The sequence below is a fragment of the Choloepus didactylus genome, chromosome 20 (genome assembly GCF_015220235.1).
Source record: "Choloepus didactylus isolate mChoDid1 chromosome 20, mChoDid1.pri, whole genome shotgun sequence".
NCBI classification, from domain to species: Eukaryota; Metazoa; Chordata; class Mammalia; order Pilosa; family Megalonychidae; genus Choloepus; species Choloepus didactylus.
This window is the reverse complement of record NC_051326.1, coordinates 17,245,150-17,273,026: the sequence shown is the minus strand read 5'-3', so window position 1 is coordinate 17,273,026 and position 27,877 is coordinate 17,245,150. Positions and strand designations below refer to the sequence as shown.

General features: G+C 38.5%; 1 protein-coding gene and 1 pseudogene across 1 annotated transcript; one reads left to right on the top strand and one right to left on the bottom strand.

Moving 5' to 3' along the window:
- On the top strand, positions 1-27,754 carry TRMT61B (tRNA methyltransferase 61B). The gene is given in 12 exon segments (XM_037812768.1): positions 1-78; positions 132-413; positions 415-517; positions 1,310-1,423; positions 6,926-7,075; positions 7,078-7,115; positions 26,018-26,115; positions 26,567-26,623; positions 26,625-26,694; positions 26,696-26,782; positions 27,463-27,544; positions 27,630-27,754. Coding segments are annotated over 12 exon segments (1,284 nt in total).
- LOC119516788 lies at positions 2,240-2,527 on the bottom strand (annotated as a pseudogene).
- Positions 27,755-27,877: the final 123 nt, after the last annotated feature.

Genomic DNA, 27,877 nt, shown 5'->3' with positions numbered 1-27,877 from the left:
ATGGAGAAGGAGGGCGCGAGGATGTGCGGAGGAGAGTACCCGGTGCAGAGTCGCCTGGATGTTGCCCTCCGCCTGGCCGTTGCCTTCCGCCTGGCCGGGACAGTGGGATCTGAAGTCTCTTCGCGCTGGAGAGCTTCAGACCGCTGGCGCCGCGGGCGGCATCATCCCCTCCCGAGCGGGAGCAGCAGGGCGGAGACCAGGGCCCTTCCGTTGTCGCACGCCAGGGACCTGGGGATCGCTCGCTGGCCGCCCTGGTCGAAAAGCCCCTGTCTCCAAGTTCCAGGGAGGGCCCCTTTCAGAGTGGGAAGCTAATTTTAGCGGAGGCTGGGAAGAGAGAGACACAATTTTTAAAATCATTTAGGTTGAACAACGCTTGACCCTTAGCTGAGTTATTTGGGGGGTGGGGGGGGTGGGGGAGCAGTGCCATTTAGCGAGGTTGTGGGGAAGTTCCCCGGTCAGATACTTATGGGTTCCTGGGGTAAGCATTTCATGCTGAGTAGGACGGCATTGGAAGACTGTGTAATATTTTTTTTTCTTTTTTTAATTCAATTTTATTGAGATATATTCACATACCATGCAGTCATACAAAGCATACATTCATTTGTTCACAGTACCATTATATAGTTGTGCATTCATCACCAAAATTAATTTTTGAGCATTTTCAATACCACACACACAAAAATAATAAGAATAAAAATTAAAGTGAAAAAGAACAATTAAAGTAAAAAAGAACACTGGGTGCTTTTTTTTTTTGCCCCCATTTTTCTACTCATCCATACACTGGACAAAGGGGAGCGTGGTCCATATGGCTTTCCCAGTCACATTGTCACCCCTCATAAGCTACATTTTTATACAACCGTCTTCAAGATTCAAGGGTTCTGGGTTGTAGTCTGATAGTTTCAGGTATTTACTGCTAGCTATTCCAATTCATTAGAACTTAAAAAGGGTTGTCTATATTGTGCATAAGAGTGCCCACCAGAGTGACCTCTCAGCTCCTTTTGGAATCTCTCAGCCCCTGAAGCTTATTTCATTTCCTTTCACATCCCCCTTTTGGTCAAGATGTTCTTCATCCCACGATGCCGGGTCTAAGATTCCTCCCCGCGAGTCATATTCCACATTGCTAGGGAGATTTACTCCCCTGGGTGTCAGATCCCAGGTAGTGGGGAGGGCAGTGATTTCACTTGCCAAATTGGCTTAGCTAGAGAGAGAGGGCCACATCTGAGCAACAGAGGCACTCGGGGTGGGGTGGGGGGGCCCTTAGGCACAATTATAGGGAGGCCTAGTCTCTCCTTTGCAGCAACAGTGGAAGACAGTGTAATATTGATGAAAAGAGGGCCTGCCATATCATATCTGAAGGTAATGCAATGGGCTTTAGGTGCATATTGGTTCCAGAAGGAGCAAAGACAGAAAAGGAAGGCCGTCTGTATTGGATGCAGCCCTGATGAAAACGGACTCAATCCGACAGTCCAGATTAATGCACTTAAAGTGCATCTCAGAACATTTCATTTTTTGTTTCTTTTTCTCTGCCCTTCCCCGCCTTTTTAAGCCAATGGACATGACTTATACATAGTTTATGATGAAAATTTGCATATTGTTAATTTTAGTAAGAAAGCCATTTTTTTTTCCATTTTAAACAAGTTTATTTGAACAACTAGACACTTGACTTAAAGAGAAAACTACCTAGGATTCATTTCTTTTGGAGTAATTTATCCCTAATTAAAAAGTGATTGCCCTACATGTGATAGCTACATACAAAAAAAGTTATAAAATTGTCCTTGGTTTTATGATGATAAATGAAAAACATTAAAATTCTCCAATCAAACAAAATATGCAAAGATTTTTTATGTTGTTGGCTTTTGTTAAACGGTGAGAGCAAAACAATTCACTGGAATATACAGATAAGAGACGAATGAGCACACCACTATTGGAGAAAGGGAGTATCTTCACAGAACCAGTATTTTCCCCCATCCCATCTCTATTTGATATCAATCAAAACATTGAAACATTGGCCATTTAGTAAAAACAAAAAAACAAAAAGCAATATGCTTGTGTACATACACCAGTTACTTTATCTACAATAAAGGAACAGGGAAGGGTAAAATGAAAGAATAGGAAAAATTATACTATCGCAGTCAGGATGCAGTGGAACCAATTTGCAGTTTTTCTAATTGAGAATGTATTCTTGGTCTATAGGAACAGAGTTCTGGAGTAAAGTAGCAGGCTCCCTTTTTAATAGACACTAGAAACCTCCTGTCTGCTGCTGGAACACATCAGTTGTATCTTCAGCCTCCATTTCCAACTGTGCAGGAGCGTGTATTTCATTGATTGGCTGCCGTCAAATCGGAATCTGATCTGCGTCATTGACAATCTCTCCCGTTCACAATAGGCAGGCTTTCATTAGTTTACTGAGTGGTGTATGCCTCTTAATCTTAAACTGCACCACAGAACCATCCTGCCCTGCCACCTTCAAATTAATGTGATCGTTGTTCTCCGTCTTGACTCCTTCCTTGGGTTTTTTGTCGGCCATGGTGAGAGCCCGAGTCTCCTTAGCTACCGCTTCACGGAAGAGGTACCAGGTCCACATCGTACGAGCACACAAGCAGCACCAGAGCAGCTGAGTTTCAATTCAGATTTTTTTTTTGCCCTAGTATGTAAGACTTATTTGGTTGGTGATGTAGCAAATAAAATGGCTAAGATTGCCTCTCTGGTGTGACCGACATGCATAGTGCCTTGGCCTCCTTTCAGTTATAATAGTCTGTGCTTCCTCCCACTTTAGGGCTTTTGCATATGCTGTTTCCTCCACTTGAAACGCTCTTCCTTCCCCTCTTTATCTAATCTAGTCTCTATTTCACCCTTCAGCTCCAGAGCAGAATTTTTGTTGTTGTTGTTGTTGTTGTTGGTTTTATTGAGATATATTCAAATACTATACAATCATCCACATTGTATAAATCAGTTGTTCACAGTACCATCGTATAGTTGCACATTCAACACCACAATCAATTTTTGAACATTTTCATTACTCCAAAAAAATAAAAATAAAAATACAAGTAAAAAAGAACACACAAAATATCTCATCCCTCCCATCCCCCCATTATTCATTTAAATTTTGTCCCCATTTTTCTTTTCACCTGTCCATACACTGGATAAAGGGAGTGCGAGCCACAAGGTTTTCACGATCACACAGTCACACCATGTAAGCTACATGGTTATGCAGTCGTCTTCAAGAGTCAAGGCTACTTGTTTGCAGTTCACAGTTTCAGGTATTTCCTTCTAGCTATTCCAATACACTAAAAACTAAAAAGGATTAGGTTTTTTTGATTGGGAAGAGAAGAGACCAAAATTCAATCCAAGAAAGTTTTATTTATGCGCAGGCAAGCTGAAGCCAAAAAATGGCAACAGCCCCAAACAAAGATGGAAGTATAATTTTATAGCTTTTGGGAGGAGGGGTTGGGGGAATAATTGTTGGTGGGTAAGATAGAGAATTGAGGGTTGATGTTAGGGGCTTGGTTTGCTCAAGGTCTGGAGTTTAAGCAGGGAGGTTATTACGTTATGGAAAATTTTTGTTCTTGCTCAAACCATCACGTCATCTAAGGTGGGCTCCATGCAAACAGTCACGCTTGTTGTGGGTGCGGGGAGCTTCTTGGAATATTTGCTAGAGGTGGATTGTGTGTGTGTTGGGGGTGGGGAGTTCTGCCTAACCTCCAAAATGACCTCTCAACTCCATTTGAAATCTCTCAGCCACTGAAACTTTATTTTGTTTAATTTCTCTTTCTCCTTTTGGTCAAGAAGTCATTCTCAATCCCACGATGTCAGATCCAGGCTCATCCCTGGGAGTCACGTCCAATGTAGGGCGGACAGCAGTGAGTTTACCTGCTGAGTGCCTTAGAGAGAGAGGCCACATCCAGATCAGATTTTACTAGGGAAATTTTCAAAATCCTTGACTAGGATATCAAATTCTGTGATACTTATACCTACCCTCTCCTAGTTCTACGGAACTTGTTTTTGTGATACTTGTTATAAATGCAATTCTACAATTATTTGCCTGTTAACCTGATGTGCTGGTTTGAATCTATTATACCCCATGCCCCATAAAAGACTATGTTCTTTTAATCCACTCTTGTGGGGGCAGACCTATTGTGAGTGGGATCTTTTGATTCAGTTGTTTCTATGGAGATATGACCTACTGAATTGTGGGCGGGACTTTCTGATTAGATTATTTCCATGGAGATGTAACCCCACCCATTCAAGGTGGGTCTTAGTTTACTGGAGTACTTAAGAGAGCTCAGGGAGAGAGAGAGAGCTCAGAGCCAGCAAAGACCAGACACTTGGAGATGCAGACAGAAAGTCGTTTGGAGATGCTAAGAGATGAAGCCCAGAGTTTGCCCTGGAGAAGCTAATTGAGAATCCACAGACACTTAAAGAGAAGGCGGCTGGAATCAGAAGCTGAAAGCAATGCAACCCAGGAGCAAAGGACCAGCAGATGTCAGCCACATGCCTTCCCAGCTGACAGAGGTATTCCAGACACCATCGGCCTTTCTTCAGTGAAGATATCCTCTTGTTGGTGCCTTAGTTTGGACACTTTTATGGCCTTAGAACTGTAAATTTGTAACCTAATAAATACCATTTATAAAAGCCAATCCATTTCTGGTATATTGCTTTCTGATAGCTTTAGCAAACCAGAACACCTGGTTATGGGCTCATTTCCCCCTATAGAATGTATAGAATGTGAGCTTCCAGGGGCAGAAATCTGGTCTGTTTTTACTTTCTTAGGTGCCAAGCACTTAGTAGGTCCTCAGTAAATACTTTTTCAATGATTAAGTGAAATGGGTTTTGGAACCAGTCAGCTGTGTTTGAATTCCAGTTCTGCCACTTGAGCAGGTTATTTGGGCAAGTTCTGGGAGTCTTAATTCCCTTATCTCTCAAATGAAGAAAATATCAACTTATCATTTAGAGTGATGAGAACTCACGAGGCACATATTTAATGCTTATGTTTATTTTCCATTACTCTTAAGTTTGCAAGTACGGCACTTGAGAGGATGTTGAACTCTTTTTAGGGACACCTTTGTATTACCATTATGGTGATATTTTAATCATCGTATTTAGTTTAACAAGACATGTTACATTACTAGAAACATATTTATCAACCATAGATATATTACTATGCTTTTCCCTTTAGAAAAACTAGAAGTTTATATTAAAACTGCTAAAATTAAACACTAAACATAAACCAAATTTCCTTTATTAAAACGTGAACTGTGTAGTTATAATCCTATATTAATCACTGATTGATAATGATTTATTTCAGCCCTTAATCACAGTCTCAGTCCCTTGAGTAGCAACTCATTTCCTTCAGCAAATAATTGACTATCTTCTATGTTCAGTACAGTATTTTAGGGGGATATACCAGTTCTCAGAATCAGCATAGAAGAGGTGACAAAAACAAACAAGTAGATGAAAGTGTTAGGTAATTTCAGGTAGTGCTAAGCGTTGTGAAGACAAATTGACCATGATGTTGTGTTGGGGTGGGGCGGTGGGGGGAGAATACTTCACGTCAGGCGGTCAGAGGTCTCTGAGGCGGTACATTTGATCAGAAACCTAAATAAGGAAGAGCCAGCCCTGCAAAAGATCTGGGAACAGAGTGCTTCTGCAAAGGGAAGAGTGTTGCAGACGTCCTACTGTGGCCTGAGTCGGACAGGTGAGGGCGAGAGTGCTATGAGAGGTGGAAAGACAGAGATGGTATTTTGTTCCGTGTGTAGTGGGAAGTCACTGGAATATTCTAAGCAGGAATCCAATCTGTGTTTTAAAAGATCTACCCAAGAACTATAAAACCTTCCCCAGAGGCTTTAGGCTAGTAGCATATCAAAAGCTCATTGTCTTTTTTTACTGCATCAGTTTTCTTTCCTCTTTTGACTGGTCCAATCTAATCATGAGAAGAGACTTTTGGAATTCATATTCCTTCCCTACTTCTTTTTTCTCCCCACTAGACAAAACCTTGTAAGTAAGAGATTAGTTACATCTTATGAAGCTTTAAAGAGAGATCTTTAGTGTATTTCTCCATTTGTCACAGATAAGTCACATTATTCTATTTCAAGGAGGACTTTAAGTCTGGACTTGCTAGATATTGACTTCTCTAATTATCTCCCAAGTAGTGGCTTCAGGAAATTTAAGTTCAACCTTTATAACTTTGAAATGCTTTTTAAGAGAATACCTCAACTGATTTCTAAAAGCTGTTCTTCCCTTTAGAATAACATAGTTTAATATTCATATATTGAAAAGTAGGTCTGTGGAAAAAATTTTAAATAAACTCCTTAAGAGACACATGTGAAATGTCATCATTTCACAGTGGTCAATTTCCAGTACCTTTTTGTTTGGAGTATAGCTATACTGGCTCATGTATACAGTGAGTTAGACACCAGAATTTTCATTGCATTACTGTTTCTAATAGCTTAAGACTGGATACAAGCTAAATGTTCATTGGTAGGTGCCTGGTTAAATTATGACATAGTTATACAACAGAATATAACAGCTGTAAAAAGAATGAGGTGGTAATAAAAATAAACAATTTTTTATTCTGAAAAAAGAATGTGGTGGATCCATCATAGCTGAAATGGCATGGGTAAGTAAAAAAGGAAAGTACAGGACAGTGTTTATAATATGTCCCAGTGTGCGTTAAAATCAAAAAGAGAGAGAGAGATACTTGCACAGTTGTATAGGCACAGGCCATCTTTGGAAGGGTAAATAACTGGTAATATGGTTGCCTCTGATGAGGGAAATTGGGAATCAGGGATGGGATGGAGACACTTGTAACCTTCAACTTTTGAATTATTTTTTCATGTACATGTAATACCTTTGCAAAATACATTTTTGACCCTTTTTATAAACTGAGTAATACTATGAAATATGATAAATTTCTTACTTAATTAAGTTGGATCACAAAGGATGAGTAATATAAGCTTTGAACTAAGAAAAGACCACCGTGATCTGGCTAAGAATTACCAACACTGGCACGATTCATGGAAAATAAGTCATGTAGAACAGTAGCTGGGCAATGTGGATTTTATTAATTAGGATATTTCAGAGTAACTGAAGACATGGAATATTGAACATTTGATGCAGTAAATTTTCCCACTCAGAGTGGGTCCAATGCTCTTACTTAATACAAGCATAAGGAAAATGAGGATCAGTCTTCTTTTGTATGGGCAGGGGTCTTCCTTCTTTATTTGGTCCCATTTCTATCTGTAGGGATGGGAAGAATATTTTCCCTTAATGCCCTTTAATATCATGGTGGCACGAGGGGCCAAGAGAAATACAGTCAGTGCCAGAGTTGTCAGCGAGAAAGTAGTGATGACCAGAGACTAGGAGAAACAGTGTCGCAGCGTGAACATCAGTGCTTCCAGGATGGAGGAATGATAATTTGGAAACAGCATCAGGAATATGTTGAGCCCATCACTTGACCACATGTTCTGAGATTTGGGGGGAATAAATAACCCCCATTTGAGAGGAAACAGGCAAGAGGCCTCTTTAGACAGTTAAGTTAGGATATAGAGAAATGTTCATTAAAGGTGTTGAAGGTAGAGCAGTTTGTGATGAACAAAGCTCCAAATATTGGCATGAAAGGCTTTGAGGAAGAAGACCAGGTCAAGTTAGGGGAGAAGGAGTACAGAGGTCTCTGAAGATGAAAGGATAGATGACAAGAGGGGTTAGTATTTTAAGCTGTGATCAAAGATGATGGAGATGTGGGACATGGAGGGATTAGCTGGCTTCAGAGTCCAGAATTCTAACACAAATTGCCTTATCCTCAGTGAGGCCACTTAACTGATCATGGTTTGAGACCACAGACTGAGGTCTGGGAAGGAGTCTTCCTCTCTTTACTTAATCAGCTGCTGGAACTTTATTTAAGAAACTAAGTGAGAAATAAAGCAAAGTTCAAAGAGGAGAGATGATTTTTATCAAAACTGGTTCTTATCTCCAAGATAACTAAAGCCTATGGTTCTAGTGGCACAGCTTACTGTATACAAAGTCTCAATAAGAGAAAAAAAGGAGTTTCTCTCTTTAGGCCACCCATTGGAATGTCAAATATAACCGGGAGGTTAATTGGTCATTAGAATTTTGCTGGATATGCATACAAGACACAGAGGGTGTTAAATGATATTGTCAAAGTTTTGTAGAAACCTGTTTAACTGATCTAAAGGAAAGAATACTCCTTACCAGATTTATTTAGTTGAATCTCTTGAATAATAGTGCCAGATGAATATTCAGTATGAGGGAATATAATAGGAGGAGGGCTTTCAGCTTCTCCTCACCTCTAGATTACTCTCCTTAAAATAGAACTCTGGTACTGCCACTCTCCTTCTGAAAACCAATGAGGGGTTTTCCAGTAAAAGCCTCTAGTCCTTAGAATCAATCTCCACCTACCTTTCCGCTTTAGCTCTTTCTGTAACCTGCCTATTCTCCTGCCAGCCAAACTGATGATAAAGGAATAAAAAAGGTGTTAAACCACAAAGAAAGAGAAAGGGAGAAGAGACAATGGCTAATAAAAGATTTTAACAAATTTTGAAAACAGCAGAAGAGAAATGGACATAATGGAATACTAACTATTCAGTAGTTTAAAGGAACGTCCTGTATTTTCATCAGTAAATCTCAAAGACATGGTGCTTAGTGAAAAAAGCATGTTGTAAAAGAACATGTATGGAATGGCCATATATGTAAAATTTTAAACCACACAAAATAATACCATGTATTATTTTTATACATATTTTATAAAAATATAAAATTACTGGGGAATATTACCAACTTCAGGATAATATTTCTCTCTGAGAAGAGAAGTGGAGGGGAAAGAAGTGGGAGGAAATAAGTTTTGTTGTCCATTCAGCCTGGTTAACAGCTGGGCTCCACAATAGCCAATTGACTGGGTAATTTGTTTACGTAAGTGCATACAACAGTGCCTGCTACCGGAAATATTTAAATGTCAGGAATTATTTTCATCATAAACTATTCTTTCTTTTCTATTCCCATTTTTCCACCTGTTTAAATTTTACTCTACTCCTCCAAAGCTTAGATCAAAGGCCATCTCTTCCATGGAATGTCCGTTAATCGTCTAGCTGGAAGATTATCATCTGCTTCTGAATGACAGAACTGCTTTGTTTCTTTTTTTCCCCCATTTGGTTTCTTGATTCAAGAAACATTTATTAAGGACCTGCTATGTGCCACATATTGTGCTTTAAATATTTAAAGGAGCATTAAATATAGAAGAGAAGACAGGCATATAAACAGATATGGAAACACTCAGAAGTGTGAAACAACATGGCTGCACAATTGTGTACAATAAGTAAGCAAGAGACAAAGCTGGAGGCACAGCCATGAGGGGCTAGTTAATGAAGAATGTTGTATGTATATCAACACAGGATGTATGGACTTTATCTCGTAGATATTGGGAAATGGTGATGAATTTTTAAGTAGAGGAATAGAATGTCCACATTTCTGTTTTAGAATAATTTTAGTGGAAGAATGGAGGCTGGAAGTCTACTTAAAAAGCTATTGTTATATTTCAACACGATATGAGGAGGTCCTGATCTAAGGCAGTGGTTGTAGGATAAATTTGAGGAAAAACTTGAGGTACATTTGTGGGTCTGGATCACTTTAGTTTAAACAGAAGCATCAAAACCCCACAGTTTCTCTGTCTTCTTGATCAAAATGGGGATACGAAATGAAACGAAAGAAAGTTTCAGTGACTGAGAGATTCCAAATGGAGTTGAGAGGTCACTCTGGTGGACATTCTTGTGCACTATGTAGATAACACCTCTTAGATTTTAATGTATTGGAATAGCTAGAAGTGAATACCTGAAACTACCAAACTCCAACCCAGTAGTCTGGATTCTTAAAGATGATTGTATAACAGTGTAGCTTACAAGAGGTGACAGTATGATTGTGAAAACCTTGTGGATCACACTCCCTTTATCTAATGTATGGAAGAATGAGTACAAAAATGGGGACAAAAACTGAATGAAAAATAGGGTGGGATGGGGGGGATGATTTGGGTGTTCTTTTTTAGTTTTATTTTTTATATTTATTCTGATTCTTTCCGGTGTAAGGAAAATGTTCAAAAATAGATTGGGGTGATGAATGCATGACTATATGATGGTACTGCGAATAGTTGATTGTACACTATGGATGATTGTATGGTATGTAAATATATTTAAATAAAACTGAGTTTAATTAAAAAAAAACCCCACAGATTCTCAAAAGAGAATTCAGAGAACCCAGGTAGAGAAGACGGCAACATAGAGAGGAGTGGAAGCTAGTTAGTCCCTCTGGAACAACTAATAAACAACCAGGAACAACTAGTAAATAATCTGGAATAACTGCGGGGAGACAAACATGACTGTCCACTCATCATTCACCAACCTGAATTGGGAGGAATGCCCGAGATCGCAGCATAAAATCTGTAGGTAAAAACTGTGGACCCGAGCTGAGAGTCTCCTCTCCCATGGCAAACTGCAAAACCTGAGAGCCCCCTCCCCCAAGGCAAACTGCAAAGCCTCACTGTGCTAGAGAGCAACACTCTCCCAGCAATCGAATATAGCTCAGCTGAGCTCCAGTTGGGGGTTTAATTAATGAGCATGGACTGTTCAATTCAAGCTATGAATTCCCAACAAGCAGACAGAGGCCTTTGGTGATGACTGACCCTGGAGAGCCAGAGGACCTCTCTGGGGAGGGAGGGGGAACCCAGAAGACTGGGTGCTATCTCTGGCGATGGGTGAAACTGAGAGTGGCTGCAGACTAGCCCTGAAGGGGGATTTCTGTCCCTTTTTTGGCTCAATGGATAAAGCCTCAGCCATTTTCAATTCCCAGCTCTTTGACCCAGACAAGGGTGGAGACAGCAGAGTCACAGAGACTATTTGAATGCAAATGATATCTCCCCAGGGTGTGCATCTTTCCTAAGAGGAAAAAGATGGTGTCAAGCTCTACTACCCACCTTCCATTCAAAACCAGACCCCAGAGCCACTGGGGAAAACAGCCACTGGCCACACCCCCTTACATCAGTCTTAAGTGTCAGGCTGACAGGCGCCATCTGCTGGGCAGAAAAGCACTGTGGCTTGAGGCCTCAAAGTGTGTATTAATCTTCTAAGACACATCCTCAGGGAGATCTGATAATGAATATTGCCCCTTCTGAAATCTGATCCCATTCTGGTCTGGGAAAACCTGATTGGGGTAACCAAAGAAACCAGATACCTAAACAACAGAAAACTATAACCTACACTAAGAAAAACAAAGTTATGGCTCAAAGGAACAAACTTACACTTCAACTGAGATACAGGAATTGAAACAACTAATGCTAAATCAATTCAAAAAGTTTAGGGACGATATGGCAAAAGAGATGAAGCATATATTGAAAATACTGGGCGAACATGAGGTAGAAATCCAAAGTTCGAAAAAACAACCGGCAGAATCTGTGGAAATGAAAGGCACAACACAAGAGACGAAAGACACAATGGAGACATACAACAGCAGATCTCAAGAGGCAGAAGAAAACACTCAGGAACTGGAGAACAAGACACCTGAAAGCCCACATACAAAAGAACAGATAGTGAAAAGAATGGAAAAATATGAGCAACGTCTCTGGGAATAGAATGACTACATGAAACATGGGAATGTATGTGTCATTGGTATCCCAGAAGGAGAAGAGAAGAGAAAAGGGGCAGAAGCAATAATAGAGGAAATAATCAATGAAAATTTCCCATCTCTTATGAAAGACATAAAATTACAGATCCAAGAAGTGCAGCGTACCCCAAACAGAATAGATCTGAATAGGCCTATGCCAAGACACTTAATAATCAGATTATCAAAAGTCAAAGATAAAGAGAGAATCCTGAGAGCAGCAAGAGAAAAGTGATCCATCACATACAAAGGAAGCTTGATAAGACTACGTGCAGATTTCTCAATAGAAACCATGGAGGCAAGAAGGAAGTGGGGTGATATATTTAAGATACTGAAAGAGAAAAACCACCAACCAAGATTCCTATATCCAGCAAAACTGTCTCTCATACATGAGGGAGATCTTAAAATAGTCTCTGACAAACAGGCAATGACAGAGATTGTGAACAAGAACCTGCTCTACAGGAAACACTAAAGGAAGCACTGCAGACAGAAAGGAAAAGACAGGAGTGAGAGGTTTGGAGCACAGTTTTGGGAGATAGTAGCACAGCAATGTAAGTACACTGAACAAAGATGACTGTGAGTATGGTTGAAAGAGCAAGGTTAGGAGCATGTAGGACATCAGAAGGAAAGAGGAAAGATAAAGACTGGGATTGTATCACTCAGTGAAATCTAGGTACCCAACCATTGTGATAAAAGGTACAAATATGTTTTTACATGAGGGAGAACAAATGAATGACAACATTGCAAGGTGTTAAAAATAGGGTAGGATTAGGGGAAAAATATAATCAATGCAAACTAGAGACTATAATTAACAGAAACATTATATCATGCTTCCTTTAATGTAACAAAGGCAATATACCAAAGCTAAATGCATATGGCATTCGTGATGTTGTCTGACTCTTTATTCTACTTTGGTTTAATGCTATCTTTCCTTTGGTCGCTTTCTAGCTGTCATGTTTTTTTTTCTCTCTTTCTTTTTTTTCTTTTGTATCTCTACCTTCTTTGACTCTTCCTCCTTCTTTGTGGAGGAGATGAAATGGAGATGTCCTTCTATCGATAGTGGTGATGGTGGTGAGTACATGAATATGTGACTATACAGGGAACCATTGATTGTTTACTTAGGACGGAATGTATGGTGTGTGAACAAAACCATCTTAACAAAAATGGGTTGATGAAGAAACCTTGAGGACACTATATTGAGTGAAATAAGACAGACACATAAGGACAAATACTGCAGGGTCTCACTGATATGAACTAGTTGTAATATGTAAACTCATACATGAAATATACATTACCAGGATATAGAACGAGACTAAGGAATGGGGAGTGGTTGCTTATTATGAGCTGAATGTTCAACTAGGGTGAACTTAAACGTTTGGAAGTAGACAGAGGTGATGGCAGCACATTGTGAGAATGACTAACAGTGCTGAATAGTGTGTGAATGTGGTGGAAAGGGTAAGCTCAGAGTCACATATGTCACCAGAAGGAAAATTGGAGGTTAAAAGATGGGAGTGTATAAAACAATGAATCTTTTGATAGACAATGTCTGTGATTAACTGTACAAATATTAGAAATTCTCTCTTGAACTAGAGCAAATATATGACACTATAACTAGAAGTTAATAATAGAGGAGCACATAGGAAAAAATATATACCTACTGCAAACTATATACTATAGTTAGTAGTATTTTAACATTCTTTCATCAATAGTAACAAATGTACTATACCAATACTATGAATCAATAATGGAGAGGGAGTGGTCAGGGGTATGGGAGGATTTGAGCTTCCTTTTTTGTGTGTATCTTTATTTCTTTTCTGTAGTAATGAAAATGTTTTAAAAATTGAAAAAAAATTAACTGTGGTGATGGATGCACAGCTGTATGATGGTACCAGGGGCAATTGATTGTCCACTTTGGATCTTTGGATCAAAGTGTATGGTTTGTGAACAATCTCAATAAAAAGTTTTAAAAAAACTAGAGCAAAGGGTTAACTGAATTTAATTGATTCTGTAACATCTATATCTACTGTTATGGCAGATATAGCCTGTCCTGTAAACTACATAGGCCTCAACCTTGAATGCAAACTACTTCCCTTAATTAGCTCAAGCAAGTTACTGACCCAAGTCTAATTTCAGTTTCCTAATCCAAAAGGAAGCTAATAACTACTCATGGTGGTGTCATGATGGTTAAATGAAATAATGTTAATATTCATGTTAATGCATGTTAATGTTAAATAAAGATTAACACACATGACTAGCTAAAAAGAAAGCAAAGAGAGAGTTCAAGGTAAAGAAAATGACTCCACCTTCCTGGTTTCAGTGACTGGGTGAATGGTGATACTGTTAACTGAGACTAGAGCACTGAAGAAGATTAGCAGGTTTCTTGGTTGCCTACTTTTGGCCTAATTAGTACACCTAATATATAAATCTACAGTCTAAGAACCAGTTTATGTCCATCATGTTGACACTTTGATTCAGTCTTTTGAGATCTCTACTTATATACCTAATAGGCATCTTAAAGTCATGTCCAAACCTGAATTCTTTTATTTTTTTAAAATTCAGTTTTATTGAGATATATTCACATACCATACAATCATCCATGGTGTACAATCAACTGTTCACAGTAGCATCTTATAGCTGTGCATTTATCACCCCCATCTATTTTTGAACATTTTCCTTACATCAGAAAGAATCAGAATCAGAATAAAAAATAAAAATAAAAAAAGAACACCCAAATCACCCCCCTATCCCACCCTATTTTTCATTTAGGTTTTGTCCCCATTGTTCTACTCATCCATCCATATACTGAATAAAGGGAGTGTGATCCATAGGGTTTTCACAATCACACTGTCACCCCTTGTAAGCTACTTTGCTATACAATCGTTTTCTTTTTTTTTTTTTTTTTTTTTTTTTTTAAATCATCATTTTATTGAGATAAATTCACATACCACGCAGTCATACAAAACAAATTGTACTTTCGATTGTTTACAGTACCATTACATAGTTGTACATTCATCACCTAAATCAATCCCTGACACCTTCATTAGCACAAACACAAAAATAACAAGAATAATAATTAGAGTGAAAAAGAGCAATTGAAGTAAAAAAGAACACTGGGTACCTTTGTCTGTTTGTTTCCTTCCCCTACTTTTCTACACATCCATCCATAAACTAGACAAAGTGGTGTTTGGTCCTTATGGCTTTCCCAATCCCATTGTCACCCCTCATAAGCTACATTTTTATACAACTGTCTTCGAGATTCATGGGTTCTGGGTTGTAGTTTGATAGTTTCAGGTATCCACCACCAGCTACCCCAATTCTTTAGAACCTAAAAAGGGTTGTCTAAAGTGTGCATAAGAGTGCCCACCAGAGTGACCTCTCGGCTCCTTTTGGAATCTCTCTGCCACTGAAGCTTATTTCATTTCCTTTCACATCCCCCTTTTGGTCAAGAAGATGTTCTCCGTCCCACGGTGCCAGGTCTACATTCCTCCCCGGGAGTCATATTCCACGTTGCCAGGGAGATTCACTTCCCTGGGTGTCTGATCCCACGTAGGGGGGAGGGCAGTGATTTCACCTTTCAAGTTGGCTTAGCCAGAGAGAGAGGGCCACATCTGAGCAACAAAGAGGCATTCAGGAGGAGACTCTTAGGCACAAATACAGGGAGGCCTAGCCTCTCCTTTGCAGCAACCGTCTTCCCAAGGGTAAAACTTATGGTAGAGGGCTCAACCCATCAAACCACCAGTCCCCTATGTCTGTGGTCATGTTAGCAACCATGGAGGTGGGGTAGGCGAATACCCCTGCATTCTCCACAGGCTCCTCAAGGGGGCACTACATCTTTTTTTTTTTTTTTTCCCCTTGTTTGTCTTTTTTCTTTTTCTTTTTTTTTTTTTTTTTTTTTTAACTTTCCCTTCTTTTTTCAAATCACCTGTATGAAAAAAAAAGTTAAAAAGAAAACAAACATACAATAAAAGAGCATTTCAAAGAGACCATAGCAAGGGAGTAAGAAAAAGACAACTAACCTAAGATAACTGCTTAACTTCCAACATGTTCCTACTTTACCCCAAGAAAGTTACATAATATAGCAACATTTCAGTGAACTTGTTCCTACTACAACCATCAGAAATTAACAGACCATAGTCATTTCTGGGCATCCCCAGAACGTTAAATAGCTTATCTGTTCTTCCTGGATTATTGTTCCCCCTTCCTTACTTGCTCTCTACTGCTAGTTCCCCTACATTCTACATTATAAACCATTTGTTTTACATTTTTCAAAGTTCACATTAGTGGTAGCATATAATATTTCTCTTTTTGTGCCTGGCTTATTTCGCTCAGCATTATGTCTTCAAGGTTCATCCATGTTGTCATATGTTTCACCAGATCGTTCCTTCTTACTGCCGCGTAGTATTCCATCGTGTGTATATACCACATTTTATTTATCCACTCATCTGTTGAAGGACATTTGGGTTGTTTCCATCTCTTGGCAATTGTGAATAATGCTGCTATGAACATTGGCGTGCAGATATCTGTTCGTGTCACTGCTTTCCGATCTTCCGGGTATATACCGAGGAGTGCAATCGCTGGATCGAATGGTAGCTCTATATCTAGTTTTCTAAGGAACTGCCAGACTGACTTCCAGAGTGGCTGAACCATTATACAGTCCCACCAACAATGAATAAGAGTTCCAATTTCTCCACATCCCCTCCAGCATTTGTAGTTTCCTGTTTGTTTAATGGCAGCCATTCTAACCGGTGTTAGATGGTATCTCATTGTGGTCTTAATTTGCATCTCTCTAATAGCTAGTGAAGCTGAACATTTTTTCATGTGTTTCTTGGTCATTTGTATTTCCTCTTCAGAGAACTGTCTTTTCATATCTTTTGCCCATTTTATAATTGGGCTGTCTGTACTATTGTCATTGAGTTGTAGGATTTCTTTGTATATGCAAGATATCAGTCTTTTGTCAGATACATGGTTTCCAAAAATTTTTTCCCATTGAGTTGGCTGCCTCTTTACCTTTTTGAGAAATTCCTTTGAGGTGCAGAAACTTCTAAGCTTGAGGAGTTCCCATTTATCTATTTTCTCTTTTGTTGCTTGTGCTTTGGGTGTAAAGTCTAGGAAGTGGCCTCCTAATACAAGGTCTTGAAGATGTTTTCCTACATTATCTTCTAGGAGTTTTATGGTACTTTCTTTTATATTGAGATCTTTGGTCCATTTTGAGTTAATTTTTGTGTAGGGGGTGAGGTAGGGGTCCTCTTTCATTCTTTTGGATATGGATATCCAACTCTCCCAGCCCCATTTGTTGAAAAGACCATTATGGCTCAGTTCGGTGACTTTGGGGGCCTTATCAAAGATCAGTCGGCCATAGATCTGAGGGTCTATCTCTGAATTCTCAATTCTATTCCATTGATCTATATGTCTATCTTTGTGCCAGTACCATGCTGTCTTGGCAACTGTGGCTTTATAATAAGCTTCAAAGTCAGGGAGTGTAAGTCCTCCCACTTCGTTTTTCTTTTTTAGAGTGTCTTTAGCAATTCGAGGCATCTTCCCTTTCCAAATAAATTTGATAACTAGCTTTTCCAAGTCTGCAAAGTAGGTTGTTGGAATTTTGATTGGGATTGCATTTAATCTGTAGATGAGTTTGGGTAGAATTGACATCTTAATGACATTTAGCCTTCCTATCCATGAACATGGAATATTTTTCCATCTTTTAAGGTCCCCTTCTATTTCTTTTAGTAGAGTTATGTAGTTTTCTTTGTATAGGTCTTTTACATCTTTGGTTAAGTTGATTCCTAGGTACTTGATTTTTTTAGTTGCTATTGAAAATGGTATCTTTTTCTTGAGTGTCTCTTCAGTTTGTTCATTTCTAGCATATAGAAACATTACTGACTTATGTGCATTAATCTTGTATCCCGCTACTTTGCTAAATTTGTTTATTAGCTCTAGTAGGTGTATCGTTGATTTCTCAGGGTTTTCTAGATATAAGATCATATCATCTGCAAACAATGACAGTTTTACTTCTTCTTTTCCAATTTGGATGCCTTTTATTTCTTTGTCTTGCTGGATTGCCCTGGCTAGCACTTCCAGCACAATGTTGAATAACAGTGGTGACAGCGGGCATCCTTGTCTTGTTCCTGATCTTAGAGGGAAGGCTTTCAGTCTCTCACCATTGAGTACTATGCTGGCTGTGGGTTTTTCATATATGCTCTTTATCATGTTGAGGAAGTTTCCTTCAATTCCTACCTTTTGAAGTGTTTTTATCAAAAAGGGATGTTGGATTTTGTCAAATGCTTTTTCAGCATCTATTGAGATGATCAATTGATTTTGCCCTTTCGAGTTTTTAATGTGTTGTAATACATTGATTGTTTTTCTGATGTTGAACCATCCTTGCATGCCTGGAATGAACCCCACTTGGTCATGGTGTATGATTTTTTTAATGTGTCTTTGGATTCGATTTGCAAGTATTTTGTTGAGGATTTTTGCATCTATATTCATTAGGGAGATTGGCCGGTAGTTTTCCTTTTTTGTAGCATCTTTGCCTGGTTTTGGTATTAGATTGATGTTAGCTTCATAAAATGAGTTAGGTAGTGTTCCATTTTTTTCAATGTTTTGAAAGAGTTTGAGTAAGATTGGTGTCAGTTCTTTCTGGAAAGTTTGGTAGAATTCCCCTGTGAAGCCATCTGGCCCTGGGCATTTATTTGTGGGAAGATTTTTGATGACTGATTGGATCTCTTTGCTTGTGATGGGTTGGTTGAGGTCTTCTATTTCTTCTCTGGTCAGTCTAGGTTGTTCATATGTTTCCAGGAAATTGTCCATTTCTTCTACATTATCCAGTTTGTTGCCATACAGTTGTTCATAATATCCTCTTATAATTTTTTTAATTTCTTCAGGATCTGCAGTTATGTCACCTTTTTCATTCATTATTTTGTTTATATGGGTCTTCTCTCTTTTTGATTTTGTCAGTCTAGCTAGGGGCTTGTCAATCTTGTTGATCTTCTCAAAGAACCAACTTTTGGTGATATTTATCCTTTCTATTGTTTTTTTGTTCTCTATGTCATTTATTTCTGCTTTAATCCTTGTTATTTCTTTTCTTCTACTTGGTTTAGGATTGGTTTGCTGTTCATTTTCTAGCTTCTTCAGTTGATCCATTAGTTCTTTGATTTTGGCTCTTTCTTCCTTTTTAATATATGCGTTTAGTGCTATAAATTTCCCCCTTAGCACTGCTTTTGCTGCATCCCATAGGTTTTGGTATGTTGTGTTCTCATTTTCATTCGTCTCTATATATTTAGCAATTTCTCTTGCTATTTCTTCTTTAACCCACTGATTGTTTAGGAGTGTGTTGTTTAACCTCCAGGTATTTGTGAATTTTCTAAGTCTCTGATGGTTATTGACTTCTAATTGTATTCCATTGTGGTCAGAGAATGTGCTTTGAATAATTTCAATCTTTTTAAATTTATTGAGGCTTGTTTTATGTCCCAGCATATGATCTATTCTGGAGAAAGTTCCGTGAGCACTAGAAAAGTATGTGTATCCTGGTGATTTGGGATGTAATGTCCTGTAGATGTCTGTTAAATCTAATTCATTTATCAGATTGTTTAGGTTTTCAATTTCCTTATTGGTCTTCTGTCTGGTTGATCTATCTATAGGAGAGAGTGATGTGTTGAAGTCTCCCACAATTATTGTGGAAACATCAATTGCTTCCTTTAGTTTTGCCAATGTTTCTCTCATGTATTTTGTGGCACCTTGATTGGGTGCATAGACATTTACGATTGTTATTTCTTCTTGCTGAATTGCCCCTTTTATTAGTATGTAGTGGCCTTCTTTGTCTCTCAAAACATCCCTGCATTTGAAGTCTATTTTATCTGAGATTAATATTGCTACACCTGCTTTCTTTTGGCTGTAGCTTGCATGAAATATTTTTTTCCATCCTTTCACTTTCAATTTCTTTGTGTCCCTGTGTCTAAGATGAGTCTCTTGTATGCAACATATTGATGGTTCATTTTTTTTGATCCATTCTGCGAATCTATATCTTTTAATTGGGGAGTTTAATCCATTTACATTCAACGTTAAAACCGTGAAGGCATTTCTTGAATCGGCCATCTTATCCTTTGGATTATGTTTGCCATATTTTTCCCTCTCTCTATTAATATCCTTTATTGTACCCATACCGAATCTCTTTAGTACTGAACCTTTCTCCAAGTCTCTCTGTCCTGTCTTTGTTTCTCTGTCTGTAGGGCTCCCTTTAGTATCTCCAGTAGGGCAGGTCTCTTGTTAGCAAATTCTCTCAGCATTTCTTTGTCTGTGAAAAATTTAAGCTCTCCCTCAAATTTGAAGGAGAGCTTTGCTGGATAAAGTATTCTTGGCTGGAAATTCCTCTCTCTCAGAATTTTAAATATATCGTGCCATTGCCTTCTCGCCTCCATGGTGGCTGCTGAGTAGTCACTACTTAGTCTTATGCTGTTTCCTTTGTATGTGGTGAATTGCTTTTCTCTTGCTGCTTTCAGAACTTGCTCCTTCTCTTCTATGTTTGACAGTGTGATCAGTATATGTCTCGGAGTGGGTTTTTTTGGATTTATTCTATTTGGAGTTCGCTGAGCATTTATGATTTGTGTATTTATGTTGTTTAGAAGATTTGGGAAGTTTTCCCCAACAATTTCTTTGAATACTCTTCCTAGACCTTTACCCTTTTCTTCCCCTTCTGGGACACCAATGAGTCTTATATTCGGACGCTTCATATTATCTATCATATCCCTGAGGTCCATTTCGAGTTTTTCAATTTTTTTCCCCATTCTTTCTTTTATGCTTTCATTTTCCATTCTGTCATCTTCCAGGTCACTGATTCGTTGTTCAACTTCCTCTAGTCTTGTACTATGAGTGTCCAGAATCTTTTTAATTTGGTCAACAGTTTCTTTAATTTCCATAAGATCATCCATTTTTTTATTTAGTCTTGCAATGTCTTCTTTATGCTCTTCTAGGGTCTTCTTGATTTCCTTCATATCCCGTACTAGGGTCTCATTGTTCATCTTTAGTTCTTTGAGTAGCTGCTCTAGGTGTGTCTCTTCTGGTCTTTTGATTTGGGTGCTTGGGCTTGGGTTATCCATATCGTCTGGTTTTTTCATATGCTTTATAATTTTCTGTTGTTTTTGGCCTCGTGGCATTTGCTGTCCTTGATAGGGTTCTTTTAGGGTTTGTAGACCAGTTGAAGTCCTTATCTCTAATTTATCAGATCTACAGCTTCGTGGAGTACACTTTCTCTAACTAACCAGCAGGTGGCGTCCACGAGCCACCTGTTCTCCACAAGCCAGATCTCCCCTGCTTAGCCTTTTTGGTGAGTGGGGGAGTGAGTCTTGTGGGGCCCTATTGGTGTCCCAAGCTTGCGTGTGTAGTTGGTGTTGCCTGCCCTGTATGTGGGGCGTGTTTCTGGGCAGTCGGGGAGGGGGGGTGGCCCTAACAATCAAATCTCCCTGATGATCCTAGAGTTTTAAAGCTACTGCAATAGTCTAATCCTTCAGTTCAGTCCTGCCACAGTTTGTCTCTGCCACTGACCCACAAGTCTTTGGTATTGGCGTATGGCTCCTGAGACTTGCAAGTGGGCCCCTCTTCCAGGCTGTGCACCCCGGGTCCTCTGTTGAGGGATGACTGTGCTATGTCACAGGTGAGTGCCGTCCCCCCAGGGCAGTTCTGGGCTGCTGGGCTGTGTTGGGAGGCTCCCAGTCTGCTCAAATGATGGCTGAATGGGGCTCTGTTAATTCACACTGCTCCCCCTTCCCAGCTCTGGGACATTCAGCTGAGGTTGCAGGGAAGGCTAATGTCCACGCCCAGTTTTGTGGTGTGTGCCTGTTATTTGAAGCACTTCCGTCACACTGGGTTGTCTGGGGCAGCTCTGGGCTATGGGGCTGGCGATGGGCAGGAGTGTTTCCTGTCCACCAGGATGGTGGCTGTGAGCGGACACCCCCCTTTTCTTGGGAAGTTGTGTTGTTTAGTGAATTTTCTCAGCCACTGGATTATTGCCTTTTGTCTCAGAGCTCTCTTATTTCTGCTCTTGACTTGACGTGCCCAAATTTCAATTCTTTGAAGCTTTCTGTATTGAGCTTCTTAGAGTAATTGTTTTAGAAAAAGCAAAAAGGATTTAAAAAAAAAAAAAAAAAACGGCCCTCCTCAGAGATCTAATGGGTTATTGAAATGCTAATAGACAAAGCTACCAGGGCCATTAAGGAAAGGTGCCCTGGGCAGAGAGATCAGCCTTGCTTCGGGATTTGCATATGCGCCTCAAGGCCTGATCTCCGCCCTTCCCCTTTCTGTGTTCACCAGAACTCCAAAAATCCTCTGCTTTTACTTTGGAGCTTCTCGTGTTGTTTTCCTTCTATGCCCGTCTCCTCTCTGCTGGGCTGGCTGCTCTCAGAGTCTCTGGTGTCTGGCCTCAGTCTATCTATGGTTGGAGTTTGAATCAGTAGAATGAGTTTCCGATGAGAGCAGCCACTGCAATTCTCCCTTCTCCTTCCTGGAGCTGACAGCCCCTCCTCCCCCGGGACTGAGCCTGGCAGGGAGGGGCGCGGGTCCCCTGGCCGCAAAAACTTACAGATTTCGCTGATCTCAGCAGTTCCACGTTTTCATGAGTGTTGTATGAAGTATGCCCAAAGACAGATTGCTCTGTGGTGTCCAGTCCACGCAGTTCCTGGCTTTTTACCTACTTTCCTGGAGGAGTAACTAAAACATACAGCTCACCAGTCTGCCATCTTGCCCCGCCTCCGCTATACAATCGTTTTCAAGAGTCACGGCTACTGGGTTGGAGTTTGGTAGTTTCAGGTATTTACTTCTAGCTATTCCAATATATTAAAACCTAAAAAGTGTTATCTATATAGTGCATAAGAATGTCCATCAGAGTGACCTCTTGACTCCATTTGAAATCTCTCAGTAACTGAAGCTTTATTTCGTTTCACTTTGCATCCCCCTTTTGGTCAAGAAGATGTTCTCAGTCCTAGGATGCTGGGTCCAGATTCATCCCCGGGAGACATATCCTGCGTTGCCAGGGAGATTTACAACCTTGGGAGTCAGGTCCCACATATGTGGGAGGGCAGCAAGATCACCTGCCAAGGTGGCTTAGTTAGAGAGAGAGAGAGGGCCACATCTGAGCAACAAAGAGGCACTCAGGGGAAGACTCTTAGGCATAGTTATAAGCAGGTTTAGTCTCTCCTTGCAGCAACAAGCATCATAGGGGCAAGCCCCAAGATAGAGGGCTCAGCACATCAAGCTGTCTATCCCTAATGCCAAACCTGAATTCTTGATTATTTCTCCCCAAGCATGCTCCTTCCAGTCTTCCTCATTTTAGTAAATTACATCTCCATTTTCTGAGTGGCTTAGGCTAAAAACTTTGGATTCACCCCTGACTCTCCTCTTTCTTCACATACATAGCCAATCCTAATTCTCAATCAGCTCTCCTTTCTAAATATATACCACTTCTCACCACGTCCACTGCTATTTGCCATTGCAAACCACCATCATCCTCCCTTGTCCTCTATTCTACATATAGACTTCAAAAAATAAGTCAGATTATCTCATTCTTTAAAACTCTTCAGATGTTTTTCTCATTCTGAGTAAAGCTAAAGCCCTTACAATAGCCTGCAAGATACTACATAATCTGGCTCTACCCCATCTTCACCACATCCTCACCATCTTAGACCTTATGTCTTACCATCTCCTCCCTTTTTTTCTTCACTGCCTCAACAGGGGGCCTCCTTACTCTTTCTTAGGCTTGCTAAGTATCCTACTGCTTCAGAGCACTTGTACTTGCTCTTCCCTCTGCCTGGAGGGAATTTTAGTAAATTTCCACAGGGTATACGTCATTTTCTTCAGGTCTAGTCACTGACCATCCTATATATAAATTAGCACCTCCTCTCCCTGCCTTGCCACTCTTTATCCCTCTTATTCTGCTTTATAGTTCTTGGTATCACTAATAACCCTCTGACACATATATTTATTTAATTTTTATTTAATGTCCATCACTTCTTTAGAATGTAAGTTCCCATGAGAAAAGAGAACATAAGCTCCCATTGTATTTTTTACTACCTAACAAAATACTTGGCACACAGGATCTCATGATAAATATTTGGTGAATAAATTAATGATGAATGATGTCCCTTGGTCCATAATACTGTTTTAAAACACAAACAGTAGAATAATTTATCAAGTAATATACTGATGTGCTAACAACTCTTAACTTTCTGGAGTTACTGTCAATAAAAATTACTTTACTTTGAGCAGATGTATTTATTTATTTAGTGGCTTAAACAATGGGAATTAATTAGCTTACAGTTTGAGGCCGAGAAAATGTCCTAACTGAGGCATCATCAAGGTGATGCTTTCTTCCTGAAGACTGGCTGCCAGTGATCCTTGGCTCCTCTGCCACATGGCAAGGCACATTGTGGTACTTGCTGCTCTCTCCCTTCTCTTCTGAGTTTTACTGATTTCAGCTTCTTGCTTCCTTGACTTCTCTCTTTCTCTCTCTCTCTCTCTCCCTCTGTATTCATTCCATTTAAAAAGGGCTCTATTAAATGGATTAAGACCCATTCTGATTGGGGGGGGGGCGTCACACCTTAACTGAATAACCTCATCAAAAGGTCCTACTTACAATCCAGAGGAATGGATTAGATTTAAGAACGTTTTTCTAAGGTACATACAGCTTCGAACCACCACAAATGCTAATAGCCTATATTATAGTTTAGAGGCATTGTCTATTTCTGGATGTGTATGATTTAAACACACACACTAAAACATTGAGGGTTCATAATTCATAAACACTTTTTATAAATAGTCTTAGAAATTCAAAGAAAGGAATAGACTGGTAAAGAGAAAATTCCTTGATGATTTGGGTCTTAATTATTTTTTTCCAGTGCACTATAGTGTTATTTTTTAAAACAGTTTTATTAACTCACCATATAGTTCATCCAAATGTGTAATCAATGGCTCTGAGTGTATTCACAGAGTTGTGCATTCATCACCAAAATCAATTTGAGAACACTTTCATCGCACGCAAAAAAAAATTCCCATATCCTGTATACCCCCCTAGTATTGAGACTTAGCATTGATATAGTACCTTTATTACAGATGATGCAAGAATATTACAATGTTGCTATTAACTATAGTCCACAGTTGGCATTAGTTGTATATTTCCCCATATACCACTCTAATAACACCATGTAATAGTGACATACATTTGTTCTAGTTCATTTAAGGATATTCTTATATTTATTTGGACAATTAACCACAGTCATCATCCACAACAGGGTTCACTATGTTATACAGTCCCATGTTTTATCCTCTTTCCTTATAGTGACATACACAACCCTAAACTTCCCCTTTCAACCTTAATCACACCCATAATTCAGCACTGTTAATTATCCTTAGAGTAATGTGCTACCTTCACCTCTATCCATTTCCAAATATTTACAATCAACCTTATTAAAAATTCTATACAAAGTAAGATGCAGCTCCCAATTCTCTACCTTCTTTCTATCTCCTGGTAACTTGCAGTCTAGATTTTAGTTCCAAGAGTTTGCTCATTATAATTAGTTCATATTAGTGAGACCATACAATATTTGTCCTTTTGTATCTGGCTTATTTCATTCAACATAATGTCCTTAAGGTTCATCTGTGTTGTCGCATGCATCAGGAATTCATTTCTTCTTACAGCTGAATAATATTCCATTGTATGTATGTACCACATTTTGTTTGTCCATTTTTCAGTTGATAGTCATGTGGATTGTTTCCGTCTTTTGGCAACTATGAGTAATGACCAGATTTATTTTTGTTTTTAATTAATTTTTTATTTGAAAATTTCAGCCATTCATTTTCTCACTGTAATTATTCTGCATTTCTTATGAGTACAGTGCTGAACTCTACAATTGAATGAAGAATGAAGAAGAAAGAAGGAACATGGCTCTTGCATTTTAGAGACCTCTAAAATTAATATTCAAGACCTTTCTTTTAAACATTCAAAATTAAAACATATTTGAGATGTGAATTTCTGCTGCTAACAGCTGAGAGAAAACATTTGGACTTTATATATATGTCACTTATACATGTATATATGTATATACATATAAAAAAATTCCTGTATTATCAATATTGTCAAGTGCAAGACATGCCATTACAGTTTTTATGTATAGTCAAGTAGTATGACAAATTGTATAATAAACATACCCTTTTGAAAACAGTAAAATTATGGTTAATAGTACTTTATTCTAAAAAAAAACAAATACTTTAACTAGGTAATTGCTTTCCAAATTTGTGCCATTGCAACACACTAAGAAAAGAAAACCTAAGTTTATTTAAATAGAACTCAGTCCACTTCTCTTTTTTGCCTTCACAGATAGCTTTGGACATGTTAAATCCTCAAGTTGCTTTGCCTGTTTCATACCTACATTTTAAAAAGGGAAACCAGGTGGTATATGTGTTATATATAGCAAAGTGAAAAATATAGTCGTTTTTCTTTGTAACGTGGCTTTTAAACACACTTATTTTGCCTAAGTACCAGTCTAAACTGTTCATTTTGTAATTAAGGCATATATATCATCTAGTAAAACTGTTACAAAATGATGCATGTCCCAAATTCAATTAAACTGATGTTTAAATCATCCCTTACATAAATGGTAATACAAGATATATATATTTTTTCTGACAATTTGGGATAAAAGTTTGAAAGTGTAACGTGAACAGCAATGCTAAATTGTGGTCTTCTGTATTTTTTTACTTGGTATTTTTGAAATTACTTATTATGTGCCTAACTTTCATTTTTACTTTTTCCCCTCTTGATTTAACTATAGCATTTAAATTTGGGTAAGAGGTATAGTAAACTTAAAATAAATATAAAGTTAATATTTTAGTAGAAAGTTACAGTGCATTTTTACTTTTCTGAAAGCATCACAAGGGTTATTGAACTGTTAGATGGAATTCGCATCTGTAAACTTCCTCTCTCCTGACAAGATAGTCATTATCAGAGATTGGTTGGTCTGCCTTGCAAAACAGAAAAATGGAATGTTAGCTCAAAAAAGTAGAATGTAAAACCAACACAGATCTACACTTACATTCTTGAAAGCAAACTGTAGTTGAAGATGAGCTGTTTCAAGAAAATGACTGTGGTGAGCTTCAATTGTATTTAATGCGTGTATTTGCAATAATAAATGGAGAATGCATTCCTGAGTGTATTGACCAATAAGTTATAAAAATATTCTTCAGGGATTTTTTTTTCTATAATTATTGAAATAAGGTATTTATTCCATTAAATCAAAATCTGTAAGGGACAGAATAATGAATTTTCCTGCCTTTTATGTAAACTCAGATGCCTTTGAAGAAATGAGCTTCTTAAAATATTCTTATTTTAATTGTCTCTAAGGAGGAGCTCAGCTTGTGAAATTCTTGAAATACACTAATGAATGTTTTAAATTTAGATCAGTGATTATTACTGAAGGGAATTAATTTAATAGGACCTAATATGCAAATAGCTCATACTCCAAAAAGCAACTTCTAAGATGCTGCTCGAATTCTTCAAGGAACTAAATTTAAGTCCTTGTTGAATGTGTCCATTATTTAGTCCATGAACAAGTTTTCTAATACCCATTATTTATCACATGGACTTATCAAAGTCATACAAATTTATCATGTAATCATTGACAAATTGCTTCTTTAAGGCAATTGGCAGAGCAGCTCCAAAACGTTAGAAAAATGTCTGGGAAAAAAATTACAGTAATGGTACAGTAATTTGTGAACAAATTATAAAATATTTTATGTAGCCTACAGTATGTATTTTGTTCTACACGTGAAAAATCACATTGTGATTTTCCCTGTGGATCATTTCTTTATATTGCTATACCTGTACACTGGCAAACTGGTCACAGAGGTGAGTAATGTTTTCAGGTCATATCATATTAAACGGTGTTTTTCTTCTAATTATTGTATTAACCTTATTTCCCCTCCCCCGATAACTTTTCTTGTCAAGTTGAGGAAGTTCAAACTACAACTTAACTGCATACTACAGATGACAACAACTATTCTGAAGACTGAAAAGTATAAAAATAAAACTTTATATTTCAAATCACTACTTTTATAGATTGGCATTTTTAACTATTACTATGATTTGTAAAACTTTTACATATAATTTTGAAAAATAAAAGTTAAAGATGTGTAGCATTGCAAAACTGCTTAAATGTCCCATTCTGACACTTGTCTTGCA